The sequence below is a fragment of the Mustela putorius genome, unplaced genomic scaffold, assembly GCF_011764305.1.
Source record: "Mustela putorius furo isolate JIRA1106 unplaced genomic scaffold, ASM1176430v1.1 tig00537227_pilon_pilon_pilon, whole genome shotgun sequence".
NCBI lineage: Eukaryota > Metazoa > Chordata > Mammalia > Carnivora > Mustelidae > Mustela > Mustela putorius.
In genome coordinates this window covers 33587367-33612097 of record NW_025422368.1, presented here as the reverse complement: position 1 = coordinate 33612097, position 24731 = coordinate 33587367, and the positions used below count along the sequence as shown (strand labels likewise).

Below are 24731 nucleotides of genomic sequence, written 5' to 3'. Positions count from 1 at the left end.
TTCCTTTTTTTAAAGAAGTAGGTAAAAATTGAAAGAATGGGAAAGGGATTTCAGGTAAGAAGAAAGATAAAGCTGGAGAAGAGGGAAAATTAATGGACATTTTGTGCTCTAATAAGTCACTTGGACTTTATGGTGAAAGGGGAGCTGCCAATTGAGTGTTAGCAAAATATAACGATATGATTGGATCCACGCTTTCATTCTGGTGGCAATGTTGTTTGGATGGAAGGTAGACAGGAAGCTGAACTGAAGCAGGAAGTCAGGTGGATGTTATTGTAACCCAGGAGGCAGATGATGATGGTGTGGATGAGGAACAGAAACAAATGCGCCTTGTCCATTGCTGTGTCCCAGGTGCTTCGAACACTGCCTGGCACTAGTAAATCTTTGTAGAATGAATGAAATGACAGTGATGGTGTTATCTCAGATGAAACATTTGGTTACTTAGGGGGCTGTTGTGTACCCAGATAAAAGACCAGAGGAATATCTTATTGGTATACTATTTGAAAGACTGAGTTACTTTATTTTTAAAGTTTAAAATTAAATGTAGGAACAGGTGAGTAATGAAAAGCTCCGGCTAACTGAATTTTCTGGTTAAATGAGGATGAAGTGAAGTTGCTCAGACTGATACAATGTCCCTGTAATAAGAATAATATAACATGAATATTTAATGTGATCTCTTTGGGGTAAATAAGGAGAGCTCTCTCAAAAACTGCTTTTTGAGGGGTGTCTGGGTGGCTCAGTTGGTTAAGTGTCTACCTTTGGCTCAGGTCATGATCTCGGGGTCGTGGGATGGAGCCTCACCTCGGGCTCCCTGCTCAGTGGGGAGTTTGCTTCTTCCTCTCCACAGCTACCCACTCATGTTCTCTCTTGCTCAAATAAATACATAAAATATTTTTTAAAATTTCTTTTTGAGAAGTAGAGCATTTTACAAAGAACAGATCATTCTACTGAGTAAAAAATACCTAAAAACTCTTTTTTTTTTAAGATTTTTATTTATTTATTTGACAGACAGAGATCACAGGTAAGCAGAGAGGCAGGCAGAGAGAGGAAGAAGCAGGCTCCCTGCTGAGCAGAGAGCCCAATGTGGGGCTGGATCCCAAGACCCTGAGGATCATGACCTGAGCCGAAGGCAGAGGCTTTAAGCCACTGAGCCACCCAGGTGCCCCAAAACTCTTAAAGAAATACATTAAAAATACAAACTAATATTGTCACTATAATTAAGGGAACATAAAAAATAAAAAAATAAAAATAAAAATATATAAAATAGCAAAAAAAAAAGAAAGAAAAAGTCCCAACCAACCAACCAATGAACCAAACAAGAAATACAAGAAAATAAGAAATATAAATAAGAAAAAAATAATTGTAATTCAAAAAGCTACAAAAGAAAAAAGCAGAGAGTTGCAGAAACCCATGTAAGTTTGGTTTAAACCTACAAATCTTGAAGTTGGTTCTAGAGATAATTAAGAAAAAAAGCTTGTTAATGAAAAAAAATCAACTTTAAAAGGCAATGTTAGTTTTGCTTTTCTTTTTCAAGATTGCTTTGGATATTGGGAGTCTTTTGTGGGCCCATACAAATTTTAAGATTGGTCTAGCTCTGGAAAAATGCTGTTTGTATTTTGATAGAGATTGACTTAAATGTGTAGATTGCTTCGGATAGTATGGACACTTTAACAATATTTGTTCTTCCAATGGAATGTCTTTTCGTTTCTTTGTGTCATCTTCAATTTCATCAGTGTTTTACAGTTTTCAGAGTACAGGTCTTTCACCTCTTTGGTTAGGTTTATTCCTAGGTTTCTTATTATTTGGAATAGGATTAAAGACCTAAAGATGAGACCTGAAACCACAAAAGTCCCAGAAGAGAGCAGAGATGGTTACTTCTTTGATATCAGTCATAGCAATTTCTTTCTAGGTATGTCTCCTCAGGCAAGGGAAACAAAAGCAAAAGCAAACTCTTGGGACTACATAAAAATAAAAGTCTCTGCAGAGCGAAGCAAGCAATCAACAAAACTAAAGGCAATCTACAGAATGGGAGAAGATATTTGCCAATGACATATCCAATAAAATGTTAGGATCCAAAATACATTGAGACCTTATAAAACACTGAAACGACAATCCAATTAAAAATGGGCAGAAGTGGCACCTGGGCAGCTCAGTGGGTTAAGCCTCTGCCTTCAGCTCAGGTTGTGGTCTTAGGGTCCTGGGATGGAGCCCTGCATCAGGCTCTCGGCTCAGCGGGGAGCCTGCTTCCCCGTCTCTCTCTGCCTGCCTCTCTGCCTATTTGTGATGTCTCTCTCTGTGAAATAAATAAATAAAATTATTTAAAAAATATTTTAAAATGGGCAGAAGACATGAACAGACATATATTATTGTAATTATTATATGTAATATATATTTTATATAGAAATTTATATATGTATATTATATATTATGTGTATATATGTATATGTATAGATATATATAAATTATATAATATATAAAAATTCATATATAAATATATAACAGTATAGTATATGGTTAACATAATTATAAAATATAATTAAATAAATATATATTTATATGTCACATCTTTATATGAAATGGAATACCAGTCAACCATAAAAAAGAATGAAATCTTGCCATTGGCAATGACATGGATGGAGTTAGAGTAGAGAGAGTTAGAGTTAGAGACGATAATGCTAAGCGAAAGAAGAGAAAAAGAAATACTATATTATTTCACTCATATGTGGAATTTAAGAAACAAAGTCAACAAGCCAAGGGGACAGAGAGAAAGAGAGAGACAGAAAGCAAGAAAGAAACTCTTAATTATAGAGAACAATCTTATGGTTACCAGAGGAGAGGGAGGTGCGGGCATGGGTGAAATAGGTGATGGGGATGAAGGAGGACAGTTGCTGTGATGAGCACAGGGGGATGTATGGAAGTACTGAATCACTATTCTGGACACCTCCAACTAAATAACACTGTATGTTAGCTAACCGGGCGCCTGGGTGGCTCAGTGGGTTAAGCCTCTGCCTCCGGCTCAGGTCATGATCCCGGAGTCCTGGGATCAAGCCCTGCATCCTGCTCTCTGCTCCGCAGGGAGCCTGCTTCCCTCTCTCTCTCTCTCTGCCTGCCTCTCTATCTACTTGTAATCTCTCTCTGTCAAATAAATAAGCAAAACAAAACAAAAAACTTGAAAAATGATAACAGTCAACCTGAAATCAGCTCAGGATTGCTTATTGTTTAGAAGAGTGGGAACCTCACTTTCCGCCTCTCTCCTTGCTTCTTTGCTTTAGCCAACTGCTCATGGCTACTGAATAAAAATAAAAGAATCATTTTTAACCATATTTGACTCATGGGATGCAAGAGGACTGAAAACATACGAAGTGTGTCAAACACATTAACACAATCAAGTGCATCAAACCAGAACTTTTCTCTTTATATCATATCAGCTTCAGTTTCTGGCTACAGACCAGGACTGGGAGAGAAATAGTTCTAGTTTATTTTTTAATATTTAAAAATGGTAAATTAATATACTCATTATGGAAAAATTTGGAAAATTAAGAAAAACATAAAATAGCAAAAAAAGAAAAGAAAAGAAAAAGTCCCAAACTACCAACCAACCAATGAACCAAACAAACCGACAAATACTTAATATTCCTAAGATCCTATTACTCAGAAGCCACCACTGTTAACATTTTAGCATATTTCTTTACAGGCTATTTCTAACATTGTTTTACAAAGTTAGAATTTCATTAAATAAAAAAGTTGTTTATTTTCCTGTTAATTTACCTTATAAGTTTTCCTATGTCATTTAAAATTCTTTGTAAATAATTATTTTAATTGGCTTGTGATATTCTATTTGGGATATATCATCATTTGCTAAATCATTTTGTTAATGTTTCTTCCATTTTTTTTTTTTTTTGCATCTTTGGGCATAAATATTTGTCCAAATTTAAACATTTTTTTTCTCAAGAAATAGATTAGTAACATGAAATTACTTAATATTCATTGTAAGAAGCCTTGGCTAAGCCAGATTTTCCTGAGACATTGTTGTCCAGGACATACCTGGCTGGTCCTGTCCAGTGATGGCAAATGTTAGGTGGTTGCCTCGGTAGTCACATGGGTGAAGTCCTGCTCATGGTAGGGCTTTCCATGACATGATAGGAACTCATTTTAAGTAGGTGGGTAGCCATCATGATAACCCAAGTATGTATCTGATGAGGAAATGGGGGAGACTTTTGAAGCCATGCTCACTGATGACCAATGGCTGAAGGCATCTTGTGTTCCTTGCTGAAATATGTATACTTTGAGTTTATTGCGATAAAATGGAATAATTGGCATTAAGAATACATGTCTTGGCATGCCTAGGTGGCTCAGTGGGTTAAGCCTCTGCCTTTGGCTCAGGTCATGATCTCAGGGTCCTGGGATAAAGCCCCGCATCGGGCTCTCTGCTCAGCAGGGAGCCTGCTTTCCCCTCTCTCTCTGCCTGCCTCTCTGCCTACTTGTGATCTCTCTGTCAAATAAATAAATAAAATATTTACAAAAAAAAAAGAGAAAGAAAGAATACATGTCTTTGTGTTCATTTTGCCAACTGTCAAGTTTAATTTTCTATAGGATAAATTTTGTTGGTAGGTAGGACATATATTAAAGAGAGGTATAGCTAAATTAGATTAGGGATATTTTTAGTATTTAATCAGAAAGGTAATATTCATTAGGCAGGGAAGTAAAGTCCACATTTTACAAACTTGGCAAATCTAATTTAGACAACAAACAAAACAAATGAAAACATAAAAGCACATGCTAATTGCATAAACCATTGAAAGTACTTACCTTACCCTGAAAAGCAACTTCATGGAAACAAAATTCACTAAAGGATATCTTACCCTGGCCTGGGAGATCATTAGGAAGTTTGTGGTTCATCCAGATGAACATGGGGTTGTTAGCCACTGGGGTAGTCTTATTTATATGGGTGTCATAGCTCAAGAGAACCCTGTACTGTGTCAGGGCATGAAAAAGAAGAAGGATGAGCAGAAAAAGACATTTTAGAACGACTTCTGATGAGACGGTCTTGCCCAATGACACTTGAATTTCATAGTAACAATTTTCAGTGAAACAAAGTCATGTTTAGCAGCCAGGAGCTAGCTAGTTAGCAACCATTTATTAGTTCACAGCATGAAAGTAGAGTTAAGCTTCAGGTGGCTCAATTATTTTTGTTTCTTTATAATCATATGCTACTTTATGCTCAGACCAGTAACTCCTACTCAACATGGATTCCTTGGGTCTTTAGAGAACTAGTTCAAGTCTTTCATATTACAAAAAAGTTTAAATAGAGGCCAAAAGAAATTAAATAGTTAGCTCCAAGTCACAAGATAAGTGAAGTACCAATGTTTTTCACAATATTAAGTTGCTACTGAAAATAGTATCTTGAGAAAATGCACTACAGCTAAAATCCATTCATTATCCATTTTGGCAAATCAAGAGGCTCTGAAATAATTCACATTTAAATTAGTCAATTACATAATTTTCAAATATCTTCTATCCTTTTGTTCTAATGTGCTATCTTATATGTGATACTAATTAGGTTTCTGAGATAAAAGTTTTCTTTTTCAGCAATCTGCTGATGGGATGTATTAGCACATCCTTTTATTGCTGCTGCATATAATGACCATTGTTCTAAATTCAACACCATTCCCTCAAAACTTCCTGGATAGAAGTTTTCCATCTTTAGAAATACACTTTTAACTTGTGAGCATGATCTGTAATTGCATATAATAAGTGTAGTAAATATCCTAATATTAGAGGGCAGTACATTGATCTCTATCATTGAGACTTCCTCTGGATACAGAATAACTTATTTATATCCCTGTGTTTTGAGAATGAATACCTGGTTTCCCTATATATACATATAATACAGCAGTTGATGGCATTAAATTATCAAAAGCTTCAACTACATTTGCCTTCATTGAAAAATTCAGCTAGATTTTCCTTCAGACAGAATGAGTGCACAGAACATTTTTCATACTGAAGAGCAGTTATGAGGCTGATGTGGGATCTTTCTACATGCATTTGCTTCTCTCCAAGAGCATCATCCCAGACATAAATAACTCAAAGAAGAGCATAGTTCTCTTTATAGTTACTATAATAACAGGAGCATTGATGAGACTTTATTTTAAGGTATTCCCATGAAGTATATGTGAAATAGAGCATTAAATTCAAGGTTTTTATAGTAACTGAAAACTACGGAGTACTTTTCTGAAATGTTGCCCCCAAATTTCTGGTTTAACTTTCTCAATCTAGACATCTTCCATCTAGCTTTCCATTACAGATATTTTTTAAGAAAGTGGGCCAGGGCGCCTGGGTGGCTCAGTGGGTTAAGCCACTGCCTTTGGCTCAGGTCATGATCTCAGGGTCCTGGGATCGAGCCCTACATCGGGCTCTCTGCTCAGCAGAGAGCCTGCTTCCCCTCTCTCTCTGCCTGCCTCTCTGCCTACTGTATCTCTGTCTGTCAAATAAATAAAATCTTAAAAAAAAATAAAGTGGGTCAATATATGCACTAAATATATGACTTAAAGATGTGATAATGATGACATCAGAAAATCACATGAAAAAATGAATAATTTTTTTCTCTTAGATTCCTAGTTATGTCAGGACATGATGTCTTAAAAAAACTTTCTACTGATCATTTGGTTGGCAGAACAGGGGCTTTCGTACTTTGTGATGGGCACAACTTTGGGTGACATAAAGACAGGTGTTTTATTTTTAAATTAAAAGCTGATTAGTCATCAACTATATGGCATATAAGAAGCCAAGCACTGGAGGCATACAGAAGTAAGACCCATTCCCTTTCTTTAAAGAACCTATATGTAGGTGAGGAGAAAAGAGATAATGTGAATAAGAGCATGACATCATAGGACTGTTTATATGTGTCAGAAAAATGCAGAATTAATGATTTTCATGAGTTCAGATGGAGAGAATAGAGAATGTTTCTTTGAAATTTTTATCTGTGGAAATGAATAAACAATTCTTAGGAGAGCACAGTCATCCTCTCTTTGTATTCCATCAATAGTTTGGTCTTTATACCAATGTATTCTGGGTGGGTATTTTATATAGCCAATAGAGTGCAGACATTCTAAATAAGGTATGGGTCAAAATGTTTAAAGGATACAGTCCTAAGTAGGTCATAATTGTGACTGAAATAAATAACTTGCAGATTTTAAACACAACTTCTCTGATTCCTAAGTAGGTCATAATTGTGACTGAAATAAATAACTTGCAGATTTTAAACACAACTTCTCTGATTCCTTTGCTATAACTCGCCTTGTAGTTATCCTTCTTCATCTAGTCCCTTCACCCTAATTTCCTGAAAAGAAGTTAGACATACTTTGTTGGTTTCCACAGAAGTATACAGAAGCACCATAGTGTTGTCAATATCTCCACAGTCGTCCAAAGTCACAGGACCTGCATGCCCTAGGGCAAAGTCAGAAAAAGCTGGAGTTATTCTTTGACTTTTTGACTGAAAAATGAGTTAGATCCTTACACAGTGTATAAAATAGGTTCAGACTACTCTATTTTACTGAAAAACTATGTTAGTGAGCTAATCAGAAGGAACATTCATTGGCTCTTGGTCCTGAGATCTCTGATGATATTTTTAAGAGACATGCTATTTAGTATTTAGTTAGAAGAGAACATTTTTGCATTGCAGTTAGGATGAAAATATAATCAGCCAAGTAAATCTACTTATTAGTGAAAAGTTTTTGCTAAGAATATTTACTGAACCAGTAAAAATTCTCCATTTACCATGTGATTTCTAGGATTATTAGAGTCAAATTATTAGAATTCAAATATCTAGATTTCAACAAAAGTATCACAAGGCAGACAAAGAAACACGAAAGTGTTGCCCAATCAAAAGAAAAAGGAACAAACTATCCCTGAAAAAGACCTGACGGTGGATCTAATGGACAAAGGTTTTAAAACTGTCTTAAAGATGCTCAAAGAACTAAAAGAGGATGTACATAAAGTCAGGAAAATGATGTATGAACAAAAGGGAAATATTAATAAAGAGAAGGAAAACCTAAAAAGGAAACCCAGAGGAAATTCTAGAACTGAAAAAATACAATAGCTGAAATGAAAAACTCACTAGGGAGATTCAAAGGCAGATCTGAGCATGTAGAAGAAAGACTCAGTGAACTTAAAGATAGGACAATGGAAATTATCAAATCTGAGGAAGAGAAAAAAAAGTGAACACACCATATGCACTGTGGAAGTCGAAGAAGAAGAAGAAAAAGAAAAAGAAAAAGAAAGAAGAAGAAAGAAGAAAGAAGAAAGAAGAAGAAGAAGAAGAAGAAGAAGGAGAAGAAGAAAGGGAGAAAGGAGTAAATAGAATATCTCAAGAAATAGTGGCCAAAAATTCTCAAATTTGATAAAACAAACACTTTCATCCAAGCATTCTTTATCAAATGAATCTGTCAAAAATGAGGGGGAAAGTAAGACATTCTGAGATAAGCAAAAGCTGAGTTTGTAACCACCAGAACCTGCCCTGGGAGAAATGTTAAAGGTTGTCCTATAGGTTGAAGTGAAAGAACACTGGACAATAACTTGAAGCCAAACAAAGAAATAAAGATCTCAGTAAAGGCAGATATAGGGGCTGTTATAACATCTAGCATTAATACAACAATAGTCTTTAATTCCACTTTTTGCTTTCTATATGATTTAAGAGATGAATATGGTTTTAAAAACTACCACTATTGTAACTTTGGTTTATAACTCTACTTTTTTGATATAATTTAAGAGACTAGTGTTTAAAACATCATGAGTTTATATTTTTGGACACACACATATAAAGATGTAATTTTGCATCAATTTGCGTCAACATCAGAAGGAGGTGGGTATGGAAGTATTAAAGGAGTAGAGGTTTTGGATATTATTGAAGTTAAACTGGTATAAAGTCAAATTACAATGTAATAACCTTAGGGTGTTAACTATAATACCCACAGGAATACAAAGAAAATGGTTGAAGAGTATAAACAACACAGTAAGACAGGAATTCAAACATTCCACTACAAAATAAATCAATTATATACAAATGAAGACAATAATGCAGAAAATCAGAGACAAAAAGCTCTAAGACAACAGACAACAAAGAGCAAAATGATAAAAGTAAATCTCCACTATCAGTAATTACTTTAAATATAAAATAGATTAAATTCTCCAATCAAGGATAGAGACTAGGCAATATCTTAAAAAAATAATTCTATATAATATCTATAAGAAATGCATTTTAGATTCAAAATCACAAATAGGATGAAAGAGAAAGGATGGAAAAGGATATTCTATGCAAATAGTAACAAAGAGAGTGACAGAAACAGTAATATATTCATATGCTAATATCAAACAAACTAGACTTTGTACAAAAAAAAAAAACCTACAAAGTATTTCTGCAGACAATTGGAGAAGATAAAAATAAATGGAAACCTCCATGTTTCCATTTTGCTCCATATTGTTGGAAGACAATATCATTAAGAAATCTGTATTATCCAAAGTAGTCTACAGATTTAATACAATCCCTGTCAAATAATGATTTTTTTCTTTTCTTTACGAAAAGCCATCTTAAAATTCATATGGAATCTCAAAAGACCCTAAACAGTCAAGACAATCTTGAAAAAGAAGAACAAAGCTGAAGGACTCACTTCTTAATTTCAGGACTTGCTACAAAACTACAGTAATCAAAACAGTATGGTACTAGCATAAAGTCAGATGTGTATACAAATGTAATAGAATACGATGTCCAGAAATCAACCCTTATATATATGGTCAGGTGATTTTCGCTAAGAGTGACAAGACCATTCACTGGGAGAAAAGAGAATCTTTAACAAATGGTGCTGGAAAAATTGGATATCCATATAGCTCAAAATGCATCCATGACATAATTGTAAACCTACAAGTATAAAACTCTTAGAAGAAAACACAGAACAAAAGCTTTTTGACACTGGATTTGGCACTGATTTCTTGAATATGATACTAAAGGCACAAGCAACCAATGAAAAAATAGCCAAATTGGACTTTGTGAAGATGTAAAAACTTTGTGCATGAAGACATTATCAACAGGGTAAAAAGGCAACTCACAAAATAGAAGAAAATATTTGCAAATCATATATCTGATTAGCTATTCATACCCAGACAAAAGCCAAACAAGTCAACAAGTCAAAAGGGGGCAAAGTCTTGAAGAGAGATTTTCTAAAGAACATACACAAATGGCCTATAAGCACATGAACAGGTGCTTGATATCACTATTCAATAGTAATTAGGGAAAGGCAAATTAAAATTACAGGTTGAGTGTTTTTTTTCCCCAAGATTTTATTTATTTATTTGACAGACAGAGATCACAAGTAGGCAGAGAGGCAAGCAGAGAGAGAGGGAGAGAGGAAGGGAAGCAGGCTCCCTGCTTAGCAGAGAGCCCGATGTGGGGCTCGATCCCAGGACCCTGAGACCATGACCTGAGCTGAAGGCAGAGGCTTAACCCACTGAGCTACCCAGGCGCCCCTAAAATTACAGTAAGCAAACTTCAAACTCAGGAACACATGTTGGGAACTTTGGGGTAATATTGTTATGAGAGGTTTTGGTAGTTTGAGGGTAATACAGGGTCCCAGATCCCTAAAGGATAGAAAAGAGATATGGAAGGACCAAAATCAAACTGCAGAGATTTCTCTTCTTGCTAGTCTCCAAGCACAGTCAGGACATCACTGTCCAAGATGACTTGTGAGGAGTTTGTTCATAAGTACAAAGTCTAGGCCATATGCTCTTTCTTTAGTACTGAAAGGTTCTGAGATCCTGAAGCATAAACTGGGGTCCAGATATCAATAACAGCAACCCCCAAATGTTTGCAATGGTGTTTGTGTCCGAGTAAACTCAAAGATTTAGCTGTCAATCTATCTATGACCAACCCTCCTCTTTGCTTCCCAAAGTCCATCCATAAAGCCTGAATTTCTTCAGCTTTCTGCAGAAAGTGTTAAGTTTTGTTGCTGTTGTTGTCTGCTCTTAGGAAACCAGTACCTTCAAAAGTGAGGTTCCTGAAAGCCTGAGCAAATTTGGGGGTGGTAATAGCTTCTCCATTTTCAAGATATGTCTTCAGCACATGTCCAAATAGCAAGATTCCATTCAAGTAGGCAAGAGCAAAGTTATTTTCTGCCTGAATGGGAAAGAAAAATCTTAAAATGAGTTCCCCAAAAGAGATTCTGGTCTTGAGCCTGGAGTAAAACATTCTTGGGGTCAGTAGAGTAACTGGAAAGGTAAAGAGATATTAGGAGAATGGTAGGGATGACATTAAAGAAGTCTTTTGGAAACTATGTCCTTGAGCCAGGGCTCTTTTATTAGCCCTGTGTCAAAATTCTGCCTTTCCTTGGCAATCAATAAAACTGGAACACTGTCTTTAGGGAAGTAACTAAAAGAAATGGTATTTTCTTCCCATGATCCTGAAATCTTTCATTTTAATGAGGAAGAACAGCATGAAGCACTGTCATAATTCTTGTGAGATTTTATATAGAAGAAATATTTGCTCGTAGTGTAATAATGTTCTCACAAAAAGTAAAAGAGAACAACAGTAAAAACAACTTTTGCCCTTCAGCACCCTGAATGGGGCAGGAAGGGAGTTGACTGGATAATATCATTGAATTTGCTTTGAAGACAGTTCTCAACAGTTGCATGGTGGTTATCATAGAGTTGGGCTGGAGATTAAAAGTCTTATGCCCCTGAGACCAAGTGAATTCTGTCAGCTTGGGCATTTTAGACTGCTCACCTGTGAAGAATCACACTTTTGCCAGAGCCTAGCAGCTGGGCAAGTGATATTGGACTATTACACTCAGAAGTATATTTGTTAGAAATATAAAAAGAAAAAAAAAGAAAACGTCTCTCATTGGTTTCAATGTCTTTTGCTGAAATCATCTTTTCATGAAACCAAAAGAATCCAGTTAAGATCTAACCCCAGAGGTGGTTTCAGCTCCTAATTTTGGCAGGGCTGTAAAACAGAGGGTTTAGAACTGCTAGTCCAGGAAAAAACTGTGAGACTCCCCATGGTACCCAACTTCCCCTATAGCTCTTTGGGCCTGGCCTGTGGCTTGCCATCTCAAGGTTGTTGATGGTCCTCAGTATCTTTTTCTCTTCCTTTCTCTTCCCAGTCCAAACCTGCTCTCAACTGACACTGAGGGCAGAATATATCTGATGAAGGTGCAGTGACTGACAAGGCCCAAGTCGGTATTAGGGTCAGGGGCTCCTGCATTATAATAAGGTGGCCAGGATTTAAAGTCCAGTTAGAGGTTCTTTTTTCTAGGATAAATGCTACACCAGATGAAATGCTAGACTCTGCTGGACAAATTCACACAATGGTCAGCTTAATTATAATAGGGGACAATGTCTCAACCTAGGAGTACCTACCTCTAAAGGTATAACTTTGACATTCCTGACAGCAGAAAGTTGCTTTAGGGTGTAAAGAACGTCATTTTTTTTTTTTTTAAAACACTGTTTAGTTTCTACCCTCCTTCAATTAGCAGGATTTCTTCCTGTCTTCCCACAGTGTCACTTCCATTCTGATGTAACAATTGTTATAATTGTTGTGTTGGTCCAGAGCCCAGCACAGTGACCTAAGGTAAAAGCTTTAATATCAGTAATCTTGCACATAGTTGATCTCAGTTAAAATTTGTTGAGTGAATGGGAGTAAAAAAAAAAAAAAATTGCTACTTTAGAATTTGGGTCTTACATAGGAGAATAATATCTTACCCTTGACAAAGAAAAGAATAGTACTCATGAAACCTACCTGTGATAAACCCCTGGAGAAAGAGCTAATGGAGGTGAAATTCCCAGGAGGCAATGTCAGGACAAGGACATTCTTCATATAGTCAGGGGCTGTGACATTTTCCGTGAAGTAATGGTTACTGTAATAAAAAACAAGTTCCTCATGAAAACTAGGTTCCTCCAAAAATCATACAGAGCTTCTACAACTCCCACAAACTATAGCATCAGCCTTGAAATAGTTGAAAACATTTTTTTTTCTGGTATCCTGGACAACTGTCTACCTTCCCAGATAGGGTTACTGATGTATGATGTGCTAGGCTGGGTCAGAGGGCTGTGCTTGCTTCACACCCACAAGTGGGAAGGAAAATCCGAACACAGAGACTTCTTTGAGGGAGGTTTTTTGGGCTCTGGACATGTGAGCTAGTGCTTGCTTTCAAGGCTTACTGACTTTTAGTTTATATGTGGAAAGTTTCTTCTATGTGCTCATAATACTTTAGATATACTGGGACAGGATACAGAGAAATTTTATGAATTAAATTTATGGTGAAACATGAGCATGAAAAGACTAAACATTTTCTCTAATGCTGTAAGCTCTTTGACGTTAGAGTATTGGTTGTGTATCCCCAATCCCAGGCAATAGTTGGCCCACCATGGACTGTCAATACGGTCTAAGATTGTGCTGTAATTCTAAACTTCCAAATCATTTGAGTGTTTTAATATGCAAGAATCTGACATGTTTGAACTTCTGTAATAGGATAACCATCATTTACTATGCAAACAATAGGTGAACACATCTATGCTCTGGGGACGAGGTTGAGTATTTTGCTCATATTATCACATCTAATCCTAAAAGCCCTCCTATGAAGTGGGCCTCTTTATTCTCATTTTACAAGAGAAGTTTTAATCTCAAGATTCTAAATAACACCCAAGAGTCAAATGAACTCCAGATAGACAGTTTTAAAAAAAAATTGTTTAACTGAGGTGTGATTTTGGGAAACCCAAGAAATAAATTAATCAACTGTCCAGAAAAAAAAAAAAAAGAGTCAAATGAACTGAAGTGTGAGAATTAGAATTTGAAACCCAGTTAATGTCAACTTTCAAATGAATCTTCCCCAAACATAGCCAGGTGTCCTTCGAGAACAGTGACAAACGGATGCCAACACTTTGTCAGCTGGTTGAAGATTTGCTAAAGGTAAGATTACACCAACCTGGCTACACCAAGGACTCCTTCCAGAGGGCAAAGCAACTACTGAAAGAAGCTGTCAATGTGACTGTAGGAATGAAATATCAATAACTTTGCCCTCTTTCCTGTATTTTGCAGCTACAGTTGATTGATTAGATTATCTTCATGAAAACTAGTAATCAAATAGACCTGCAGTTCCTATGCTTCATTCCTCTGTATGTACTGAGACAAGTACATACAGTGTGCGGGAGATGACTAGGCAAATATGGGAGATATCAGTGCAGTAACAGTGTCCAGTCTGAGTACAGACAGGTAATGATTAATGATGTGGTCAGATAAGTGAGGTCATACGATCTAATTAATGGGGCAAGGGGCACAGGTGCACCAGAGACACCTTCTATAAACTTACTCTGACTCAGACACTAACTATCTTGGCATGGTTTGTGGGCTTTCCAACCATATTAGAAGATGAGTGGTAAAATATAACACTGTTAATTATACTCAAATTTAAAAAATAAAAATTGAAATATAAGGAAAGGAAGAATGAAAGAAAGAGAAAAAATGAAGGAAGGAATGAACAAACGAAAAAAGGAAGAGGTTTGTATTCTCCAGAACTTTCTCTCCTTAGTTCCAGAGAATTACAGAGGATAAAATCACCACTGTGGCTGTACCACAGAGGGCGAAAAAGCAAATTCATTTTTTTTTTGAAGATTTTATTTCTTTATTTGACAGAGAGATAGAGAGAGAGTATACAAGTAGACAAAGTGGCAGGCAGAGGGAGAAGAAGAAGCAGGCTCCAGACTGAGCAGGGAGACTGATGTGGGGCTCGATCCCAGAACCCCAGGATCATGACCTGAACCAAAGGCAGACGCTTAACCAATTGAGCCACCCAGGTGCCCCAACAGCAAACTCATTTAACTAGAACTTTCTTCTTACCAAAGGTGGCAAAAAAAAAATAATCTAGGATCAAAGGTCATTAGCAATAGAAGGCAGAGATATGGTCCACATTCTCAAAAATAATGCTACTGGGTTATTAGTTGATTTATCACTGCCTGGAAAAATACCTTACAATCAGGCTGGAGACCAGGGTCTGTGTAGATGAATGGGCATGTGGGTTTAATGGGTCATTACACTTCTGTTTTAGACATGATAGTGATGTCAAAGGTATAGATGCCTGCTAAGGCTACAGTTAATTAAATCAAAATGATGGCGTGTTGAAAGAATAAAACACTGATTAAAATATTATCATACTGAACCCCATGCGAGTCTGTGAGAAACAAGAGAAAAGAGAATGCATCTTCTGGAAATCCTGGGAGTCTTTCTGAAAAGAGAAGAGTTCTTTCCCATATTGTACCTACTTGAATAGATCCACTAGAATAATGACAATGTCTTCAGCCACTGCCCGGTCCCCCTTGAGGTTGCCAATGATGTCTGGTGAACCACACATAACAATCACTGGAGGAGAGAGAAAAAGACAGGGAGGGAAATACACAACGGTCTATATACAAACAGATGGGAACCAGTTACCTGAATCTGAACCCAGTATGTCCATGCTACATTTATGTTTTAAGATTAATATCAATTCTTCAATTACTGTCTTCCGATTTTTGTTTTGTTTTGTTTACAGGTGTAGAGTCAGAGTAGAGCTGTAAAGGATCTTAAAGAGAATCCTCTGGTCCATTCCCTTAATTTTATTGATTTAAGGAGACTGGAAGCCAAGATGTCAGAGGGTTAAAAATGAGTCGATGGCAGAGCTCTAATTGTCAAGTTTATGAATCTGGTTCAGTGTTTATTCCATTTTACCAGGTTGGACTAGTTATAAAAACTATTTCATTGATAAGTGAAGTGCACCTCAGCAACTGTGAAAAAGATAAAGTTGAGTGAATAAGAGAATTTACGTAGGGCTCCTAAGCAACTTTCTTTGGGCTTTGTTTATAGCTGTTGCTGCTGCTGTTACTGCTTCTTTTTCTTCTTTTTTAAAGATTTTATTTATTTATTTATTTGACAGAGAGAGAGAGACAGTGAGAGAGGGGACACAAGCAGGGGGAGATGGAGAGGGAGAAGCAGGCTTCCAACTGAGCAGGAAGCCCGACATGGGGTTCAATCCCAGCACTCTGGGATCATGACCTGAGCCGAAGGCAGATGCTTAATTGACTGAGCTACCCAGGCACCCCTGTTTATAGCTTCTTAACTCAGAACTCAGTCTTAGGGATTCAGTGTTAGAGTCCAATCTGATTCTGTGAGCTTTACCACTCTTTGCCACCAGATTTCCTGAATGTGTGAAAGAGGAGTTGGGGGACACTTCACTGGAACTTTTTATTTTATTTATTTATTTTTAAGATTTTATTTATTTATTTATCTGAGAGAGAGAGTGACTTTTACCACTCTTTGCCACAGATTTCTCCAATGTGTGACTATGAGAAAGAGGAATTGGGGGACACTTAACTGGATCTTTTTATTTTTTTTTTAATTTTAAAAAGATTTTATTTATTTATTTGAGAGAGAGAGAGTGAGAGAGAGCATGAGAGGGGAGAAGGTCAGAGGGAGAAGCAGACTCCCCACAGAGCTGGGAGCTGGATGAGGGAGTTGATCCTGGGACTCTGGGATCATGACCTGAGCTGAAGGCTGTGGTTTAACCAACTGAGCCACCCATGTGCCCACTGGATCTTTTTATATACTATATTGTCTAGTTGAATTGTAAACACCTTAGAGACATGAATACTTCTTTTAAGGGGCATTTATGCTTCTTTTCCCCCCATATCTTGGCAATGTTTTGTACATGGAATTTTCTTTTTTGTTGTTGCTACTGTTGTTGTACATGGAAGATTCTCAATATGGCAAAAGCTTAATAATGACAGCAGATGATGATTGGAGTCATACTAGGAATTCCCAGTGCTTGCCAAGCAAGCACCTTCCCTTGTAGGAAAGGTCCGCAATTGATTCCTTTGCTCCTGATATATTCTTATTTGTAAAGATAATTCTTGGAAAGTGAAACAAAGTAAGGATGATTTTATCCCACATTTGACCTGTAACTGGGAGATCCCTGGGCCCATAAGTACAGGGACAGAGGAAAGTGAGATGATCTGCTAACCTTGTAATTTTAATTGAGGCCAGATATCAATAAACATCTCCTCTTGGTCATCATGGGACCAGGGTTCAGAATATGTGAGGATTAGTCACAAATCCAATAACAGATGGCACTGAGGTCAACGTAAAAAGCAGTTTATCGATGGTGGGTCACGATGTCATTTTGGCTTATAAAGGCTAGGCTTTCATTATTACTTTCACATTATATTTAATTACCTTCCTCCTTTCTCTCATAGGATAAGGTTTTAATCAACAGGAGGAACAGTATGGTGGAGTTGCAGGCAACTCGAGATCTCCTCAAGTGAACAAAATATATGGAGGTAATGACGGCAGCATTATTATCTACAGTGGTAAATCTGTCAAAACGACTCAAAAAACTTCAGTAGTTGTGAGGAAGAAGTTGGCAAAAAATTATTTCCACGTCTCCTTACCATTGCTTTTCCGGTTCTGGTTCGTTAAGATATCCTGAAACTGGTCATTTCCCCTCAGAATTTCCTTGAAGCTGAGTTCCTGAGAAAAATAGGACACTCCAGCCTCCAGAGCATTGAGGTACCTATGCAGATAAAAGACAAACTCTAAGAAACCAGCTTAGTTTCTTCATGGCCTCAAATGTTGTTTGCTCATGGCTTACAGATCTCTCCTGGAACTTGTTCATCTAAAATTCATTCACTATCAACACAACAGATGATATACAATATGGTATCAATGGTCTGGATTGCGGACATGTAGTTTAGTAAAAGTATAGGAGAAGTTTTAGGGAATCTTCATGTATCTATACAAATGGTAGATATTTGGCAGGTCCCTTATAATGGTTTCCTGCTATGTGCAGGAGGAAGGCCGCTCTGCTCTATAAACCCCATTATCACAGACAAGTTGAAACCCATTGAGTCTATAGTATGAAAATTCAGAGTTGATAGAAATCTTTTATCCTCCCAGGGAAATGGACTTTCCTGGGTTCTAAGTTCACCCCAAAGTTTCTAGGACAAGGCCTTAGGGTTGGTTCTTGCCATTCCCTAGATGTATGTTCCCAGTGGTACCCTTAGTCTTTTGCATTCTTGGGTGGAGAGAGTGCGGAGCTAAGCAGCAGCCTGGTGGTGCTATGGTAATCCAACCAGAAGATTCTTTCTGCCACCTCTGCTAGAGCTGTGTGAATCTAGTAATTTTATTTTAGCCATGGTGCCCAATGTCCCGTTCTCCTTCTGCCCCACTTGGTCCTCTGAGAAACTATGCGAAAACTATTTCTAACCAGTGGTAAGTATTGGCAGATGCATATTCTCTGGTATTGTGTCTTGGACTATAATGTGAAAGCAGTAGCCACTGGTTTTCATGGTCCTTATGTGCAAAATGGAGGTCATAATACTTATTCTCTTTTCTGTAGAGGATTTACTGTAGGGAGTCCACAAACGTAATGTGAACATACTTAGAAAAGCAGTGTTGCAAATATCATACATGCTAGTTACATTTATAGTTTCCTTTGACCCCTTTGCTTTCATGTGTGTAAGAAAGTGGGCTAGTGTCCATTCCCTGTGCTTTTATAGATGGAAGGAGCATCTGATAATAACCAGCCAGGATTCTGTGGCTTCTCTCCACAGCAAGGGCCAGAAGCATATTAAAGGTCTTGCTTACCAGAAGCAGTCCTCGGTCTCGGTGCCATTCTTGAAAACATATGCAGTGTTCCAGGAAAAATCTTTGAATGGCAAATGATTGGCCTTCCAAAAGTTAACCAAGAAGTACAACAGCTTCCTAGCTGGAGACATCAGCCTGGTTAAAGTCTCTTTATAGTCACATGACAAGCCAAAACTCCCAGCTGAAATCATGGGATAGGTCAAATCTGTGTCAAGGCTATGCCAAGAGGTAAAAAAAAAATGTCAGGATTAACATAAGCAGCACAAATACGGTTCTTCTTTAACCTGTTTCAGCCTGTGATTGGTAATAAATGGTAAGAATAAAATAGGGTCTTCAAGCCGCTTTCTCCCTTAATAAAGAGGTGTCCCTCCCACACAGGTAGATTTTAAAACAATATTTATCAAGCAATGTATTATGTTTTAAGAAACTCTGGGTATTTTCATGTATACAGGGTGGCGTGGTTACTTCAATTTATTCTGAAACGAGTTGTCATAACATCTAGGCTGGGACATATGCCTTTGAAGAGTAGGGCTAAGGAACCAGAGCATGGCCATCACAACCACCACAGATATTCTAAAACCCCAAAATTGTCCCCCATATTTCTCCCTCTATGCATTGCCTCACATCTGGCTCTTCTTCGGACTACTTTGAGAAACACATCACCTGATGACTTCACAATTTCCCTTCCCTGTTTAATACATGGATCTTCTTGTGGTCCTTACTCACCCATTGGGTTCTGGATTAAATATCTCTTTACCCATGAGAACGTTTCACTGATACCTGAAGTGGGTATGTGTTTAAAATCTATCTCTTCCACTAGACTGTAAGCTCCATGAAGGCGGAGATCATGGCTAGCTTGTTCACTTCCATATCTCCAGTCCTTTGGGGTCCTATGTAGGCCCTCAATGCACACTTGATAAAGGAAGCAAAGCAATATCCCCTTTTCCATCTTGGGCCTTGCACTGAAGGGTTTCACTTGGTGTCCTGCTTGCATCTCAGACTCCCCATGTTCACAGTCAAAAAGACCTTTTATTTTTATTTCTCAAAACTGCTTTTTATCTTTATTTCCCTATATCTTTTAGTGTTTTTTGTCTGCCTTCCATCCCTCATTCCAATATCCAGTTGTCAAATGCTATTGATTCTACCCTTAAATATCTTTAAAGACCATCCTTTTCTTTCCATGTCAACTGCTTTCATGCTAGTTCTGCCCTCTTCCTCCCCCTCATGACTTTCCCATCTGTGTCTCCTGAGGGCTCTGGTCTTTCCTGTGCACTGTGGGCCCCTATTCATCCCAAAGTTGAGCTGCCGCTTATGGCACTTCCCTGCACAATCTTAATTGTTTCTGATGCAAATCTAATTAAATATACCCCCCTCACCTGGAACTCATGACCTCCCAAATACAGCCCTACTTCATGTTTCCGGTTTTCTCTACTTCATGTTTCTTATTATTCCTCTGCTCATCTCTTGCACTCCAGTTAATACAGACTTTCACGAAATTTCTATACTTATCTTGCTTCTTTGCTCTTATACCTACTTCTCCCTCTGCCTGCATGGGATGCTTAACCGTTCATTTCTACCCATTAATATTTCACCTGTTCTTCAACACTCAACTCATACACCATCCCCTGCATGAAGTCCTTTTTTCTCTCTTGAGCTTCATTCTTCCAACCAGCGGAGGCTCTTTCCTTCTTTCCACCCCAGAGCAGCCTGTGTTTCTTTGGTGGAGTGTGCTGTACTCTGCCTTGTACTGGTTCCCTGGGCTCTTGTCCCCTTCTCTATTTCACTGGGCAGGGGCTGTGTTTTACTTAATGCTCTCTACTCCGGCAAAACCGAAATGCTTCTTTGTATAAGGGAGGCCCTCACAAATAGTGAATCAATTTTCCTGCTCCTCCTTTCCTTCCGAGCGCATTCACGGCATATCCATAAGTGGTTGGATAAGACAACAATTGGGAATGAATGCAAGGAAGACTAAGAGCCTGAATTTGCCTGTATTTCGGTTTAGAAGATGAGCTGAGACGGGACACCTGGGTGGCTCAGTTGGTTAGGCAGCTGCCTTCAGCTCAGGTCATGATCCCAACGTCCTGAGATCGAGTCCTGCATTGGGCTCCTTGCTCGGGAGGGAGCCTGCTTCTCCCTCTGCCTCTGCCTGCCATTCTGTCTGCCTGTGCTTGCTCTCTCGCCCTCTTTCTCTGATAAATAAATAAAATCTTAAAAAAAAAAAAAAAGAAGATGAGCTGAGAAAGGGCTTCTGTGGTGTTTCTGTGGCACGTGGTGGGTCTGAACACCCGAGTGTGTTTGTCCAGCTGAGAGGACGTGTCAGAAGCAGACTTCATGACAGAAATTTCAGAAACTTAATTTTACTTTTTCCGGAATCTATTGCAAGGGAAGCGTAATTTTCTCCGTGTAGACAAAGGAGATCCTTGATTCAGGGGAAGACTGAACAGATAAAAGAAAGGCATGGGAGAGGGATTTTGATTTGGGGAAGAACAAAATGTTCTGTGCTGATGAGAATTACACTGAGTGAAATGAAAGGAAAGGATGAGGGCGATTTTCCCAAAGGCAGAGAAATATTTTCATCGTGGTATTAATATATTGGCAGCTTCTTCCCCCTAAGCTGATAAGGGCGCTGGGCAAGGTGCCTTCATATATTAAGTATATAATCCTCTGTGCTGTGAAGTCAGTACCTTGCTCCTTCACTTATTCCTCTGGCCTAAGGAGGAGAACAGACCCCCTGCTAATGCTCCGGGTACAGCACTTTTCCTGTGTGTTTCCATACACTGTGCTCACACCTTAGCAAAGATGCCCCTTTATTAAACTCCTCAGATTATCCAAGTTCATTGTCTTCTCTGTCTCCTGAGGACTCTAATATTTTACCTGTCCGCTGTTGCCTCTCAGGCTCAGATGTTAGTAACTGGACCTGAACAGCTATGGTCATTCACCCCACGGTAAGCAAAGGTCAAGTTACCTGGATAAGTATTTTGCTACAGAGAAGTAGCAAAATGCGAGGGCCCCAATACCCCTCATGGCACTGCCTTGACCAGCTGCTATTTGATAAATCACTTAAATTGGTATCATGGCCTGACTTCGACTCACAGTGGCATTAAAGCAACAACCAACCAAATTACTTACTACATCTGGAAGGTAGAGTATGTACATGAGGGCCCCATGAGGACACAGCCCATTCGTTTGTTTTTCTGTAGGGAAAAAAAAAAAAGAAAGAAAAAAAAGAAAAATGAATCTCTAAAATGAAAACAATGGGGGCGCCTGGGTGGCTCAGTTGGTTAAGCGCCTGTCTTCAGCTCAGGTCATGATCCTGGGGGTCCTGGGATCAAGTCCAGCATCGGGCTCCCTGCTCAGTGGGGAGTCTGCTTCTCCCTCCCCTGCTCCCTGCTACCTTCTCTCGCTCTCCCTCTCTCTCTCTCAAAAAAATAAATAGAAGCTTTTAAAAAATTAAAAATAAAATGAAAAAAATGAATAAATGGGTAGGAAAGAAATGGTAAGGGAAAAAGGCCCCAGAAAATTTTAAAGTGAGCCTGTCAAGAAAGGAGCAACGCAAGGTGCCTTGAGGTGGGCAAGGGGCGCTAAGGGGTAGAGAAGTCTGAGGAAGCGACGATGCTGTGGGCGGAAGGAAGGAGATTCTGTTGGAGGTGAACTTGGATTCTTCGTCAAAAGGAGAACGCAGAGTGGGGGAGAAGGACTGACTATAACTTGAGCAGTGTCTGTGGGCCGGATTGTGGGCAGACTAGACTTGCAGGTGCTTTGGGGGAAGAGGGCAGGTTGCAGTCTTAAGGAGAGCTACAAAACAGGGCTAAAGAGAACGAAGTGCAATGTGACCAGCCGGGTGATTACAGACGGCGTCTCGAACTATTTCTCAAAAGGACCATGATTAGGAACATGCCATCTCTGGCCTTAGGATACCAGGATACGCCTCTGTCCATAGAGATAGAGGGATGGAGGACACAACTTGTGCATCATAACGTGGAGTCTGTAAACTCCCCCTCCTCATTCCCAGCCCTCTCAAGACTGGGAAGGACTGCTGTCGTCAGTGTCTCTTCCTGACAGGAGCCGACCTGTCTGGTCAGGGTCATGCTACTGATTAAACTTCTGTGTGGTTCTATGCCTAGAATTCTGCTTCTAGGAGAGCCTTGTCTTGGGTTTCTGTGGTAAAAAGGCTGCTTGCATACCTAATTACCTTTCAAGAGCTTGGAGTATTCTTTCATTCCAGAAAGCCCTGGCTGGGATTGGGAGCTGGGAGGAAGAATTAGGCAAGAAGCCCTCCCTTTCTGTCTTTTTTTTTTTTTTTTTTTTTAAGATTTTATTTATTTATTTATTTATTTATTCATTTGACAGAGAAAGATCACAAGTAAGCAGAGAGGCAGGCAGAGAGAGAGGGAAGCAGGCTTCCTGCCGAGCAGAGAGCTGGATGCGCAGAGAGCTGGATGCGGGGCTCAATCCCAGGACCCTGAGATCGTGACCCAAGCCGAAGGCAGAGGCTTAACCCACTGAGTCACCCAGGCGCCCCTCCCTTTCTATTTCTACCCTTTAACATTACTGTTACTACTTTAAAATTCAGGTTTCAGATTCAGCCCTGAAGCCATTAACCTGTGGCCCCATGTAGGGTGACAACTTGAAACAGAGATCTCTGGTGTAAGACTTTGAAATACCTCAGGCACTTCCTGAGGGATACACAAGAAAACCAGTTAATGTCAACATTTAAAATTTTTAAATGTTTTGAAGACAACTTAAAACAAAAGAATTCCCCTCCTTAATACTGGAAGTGCACAAATAGAACATAGAAAGTTCTCCCCACTTTCCTGGACTCCCAGAAGGCCCCTCATCACTTGGGAAACATATGGGGCTGAAGTCAAATTACCCTCTCGCCAAAACACTCAGCTATGCGACTAGAGGTGACATACAAAAGGCTCATGGACAAGTGCTCATGGACACTGTGACTTTTGTGTGCCGAGAGGCATGAGCTCTACCTACGACGAAAGTGTTTACTTACAGAAATTTCCCTGAGTAGGTCAAGGCCTTCACAGGTGCTACTCCGGCAGTCATTTGACTTATAAATCACACTATCCGAATAGATGAATGTAGCATTCACAGTCACATTTATGCCTGTTTCCAGAAATGAGGGAAAAGAGAAAATGTGTTATTTTCCCATAGTTTGTAGCCATGAAGTTTACTTTTTTACCAGTTGATCCTGGGAAAAAATAGATATTCCTCTTCAGGCCCAAGAATATTATATATAAGAATATATTTTATATTACTTCCTGTCACTTCTTTCCTCTGTCTCATTTCTTTCTCTCTCAACAGCCCTATTGAGGTATAATTTACCCTCCATAAAAATCACCCATTTAAAGTGTACAGTTCGATAATTTTTATTAAGTGTGTATATTTGTGCAATCATCCCACAATCTGGTTTTATGACATTTTCATTCTGTTCATGGCTCTCTTCTTTTCATGCTTGTAGTCCCAGCAAGTTTCTTCTACACATCTGCAGAGTTTTAGGACAGCAAAGATACAGACAGTCTGATACTTGTTCTTTCATGTTCCCAAAGTGCTGATTCTGTCTGCTGCCAATGTGCACACTGGTGCCTCTGTGGTCAGCCCCCAAAGCTAAAGTGAAATGTGTCCATCAGGGTCTAGGGTCTTCAGATAATGGGTCATCTTCAGGTAAGGGCAAGAGCACTGATGGTGATATCCCTCATTGTTAGATTGCTAGAAATTCTGTCTTGGAAAGGAATAAAAAGATAACACAACCATATGATCAAGGTCTGTCTCTTCCATTTCATTTCCTCCCAATAAAAAAAATATTCAGGACAGATGTGTGATTCCTAAGCAGTGGCATCCTTCATGTGGCCAAGCATTTGCACAGGAAGTCTGGAAATCTCAGTTGCTCGTCACACTGCTGGTTGAAGGATGCGTGACTTTCTGTGTGTGCTTGCATAAGCCATCTGAACTTCTCTAACTGGGTGCCTTCCATACATAAAATGGGATTAAAACCATAACTGTCAAACATAATAATTTTGATACCTCTACAAGAGTAAAACACATCAACAACAGAAAAGGCTGT

At 38.7% G+C, this 24731-nt stretch overlaps 1 protein-coding gene across 3 annotated transcripts in view; it reads right to left on the bottom strand.

Moving 5' to 3' along the window:
* Nucleotides 1-24731, bottom strand: part of GUCY2C (guanylate cyclase 2C) — a 131322-nt gene that overhangs the window by 39587 nt on the left and 67004 nt on the right. For all 3 annotated transcript variants that reach the window (XM_045073420.1, XM_013057870.2, XM_045073421.1), the window contains 9 exons: nt 23661-23773; nt 21785-21849; nt 18656-18871; nt 17461-17582; nt 15301-15397; nt 12782-12899; nt 11026-11161; nt 7358-7443; nt 4860-4971 (listed from right to left, as the gene is read on the bottom strand). In XM_045073420.1, coding sequence (XP_044929355.1) covers nt 4860-4971; nt 7358-7443; nt 11026-11161; nt 12782-12899; nt 15301-15397; nt 17461-17582; nt 18656-18871; nt 21785-21849; nt 23661-23773 — 1065 coding nt within the window. The remainder of the gene's footprint in view (nt 1-4859; nt 4972-7357; nt 7444-11025; nt 11162-12781; nt 12900-15300; nt 15398-17460; nt 17583-18655; nt 18872-21784; nt 21850-23660; nt 23774-24731) is intronic.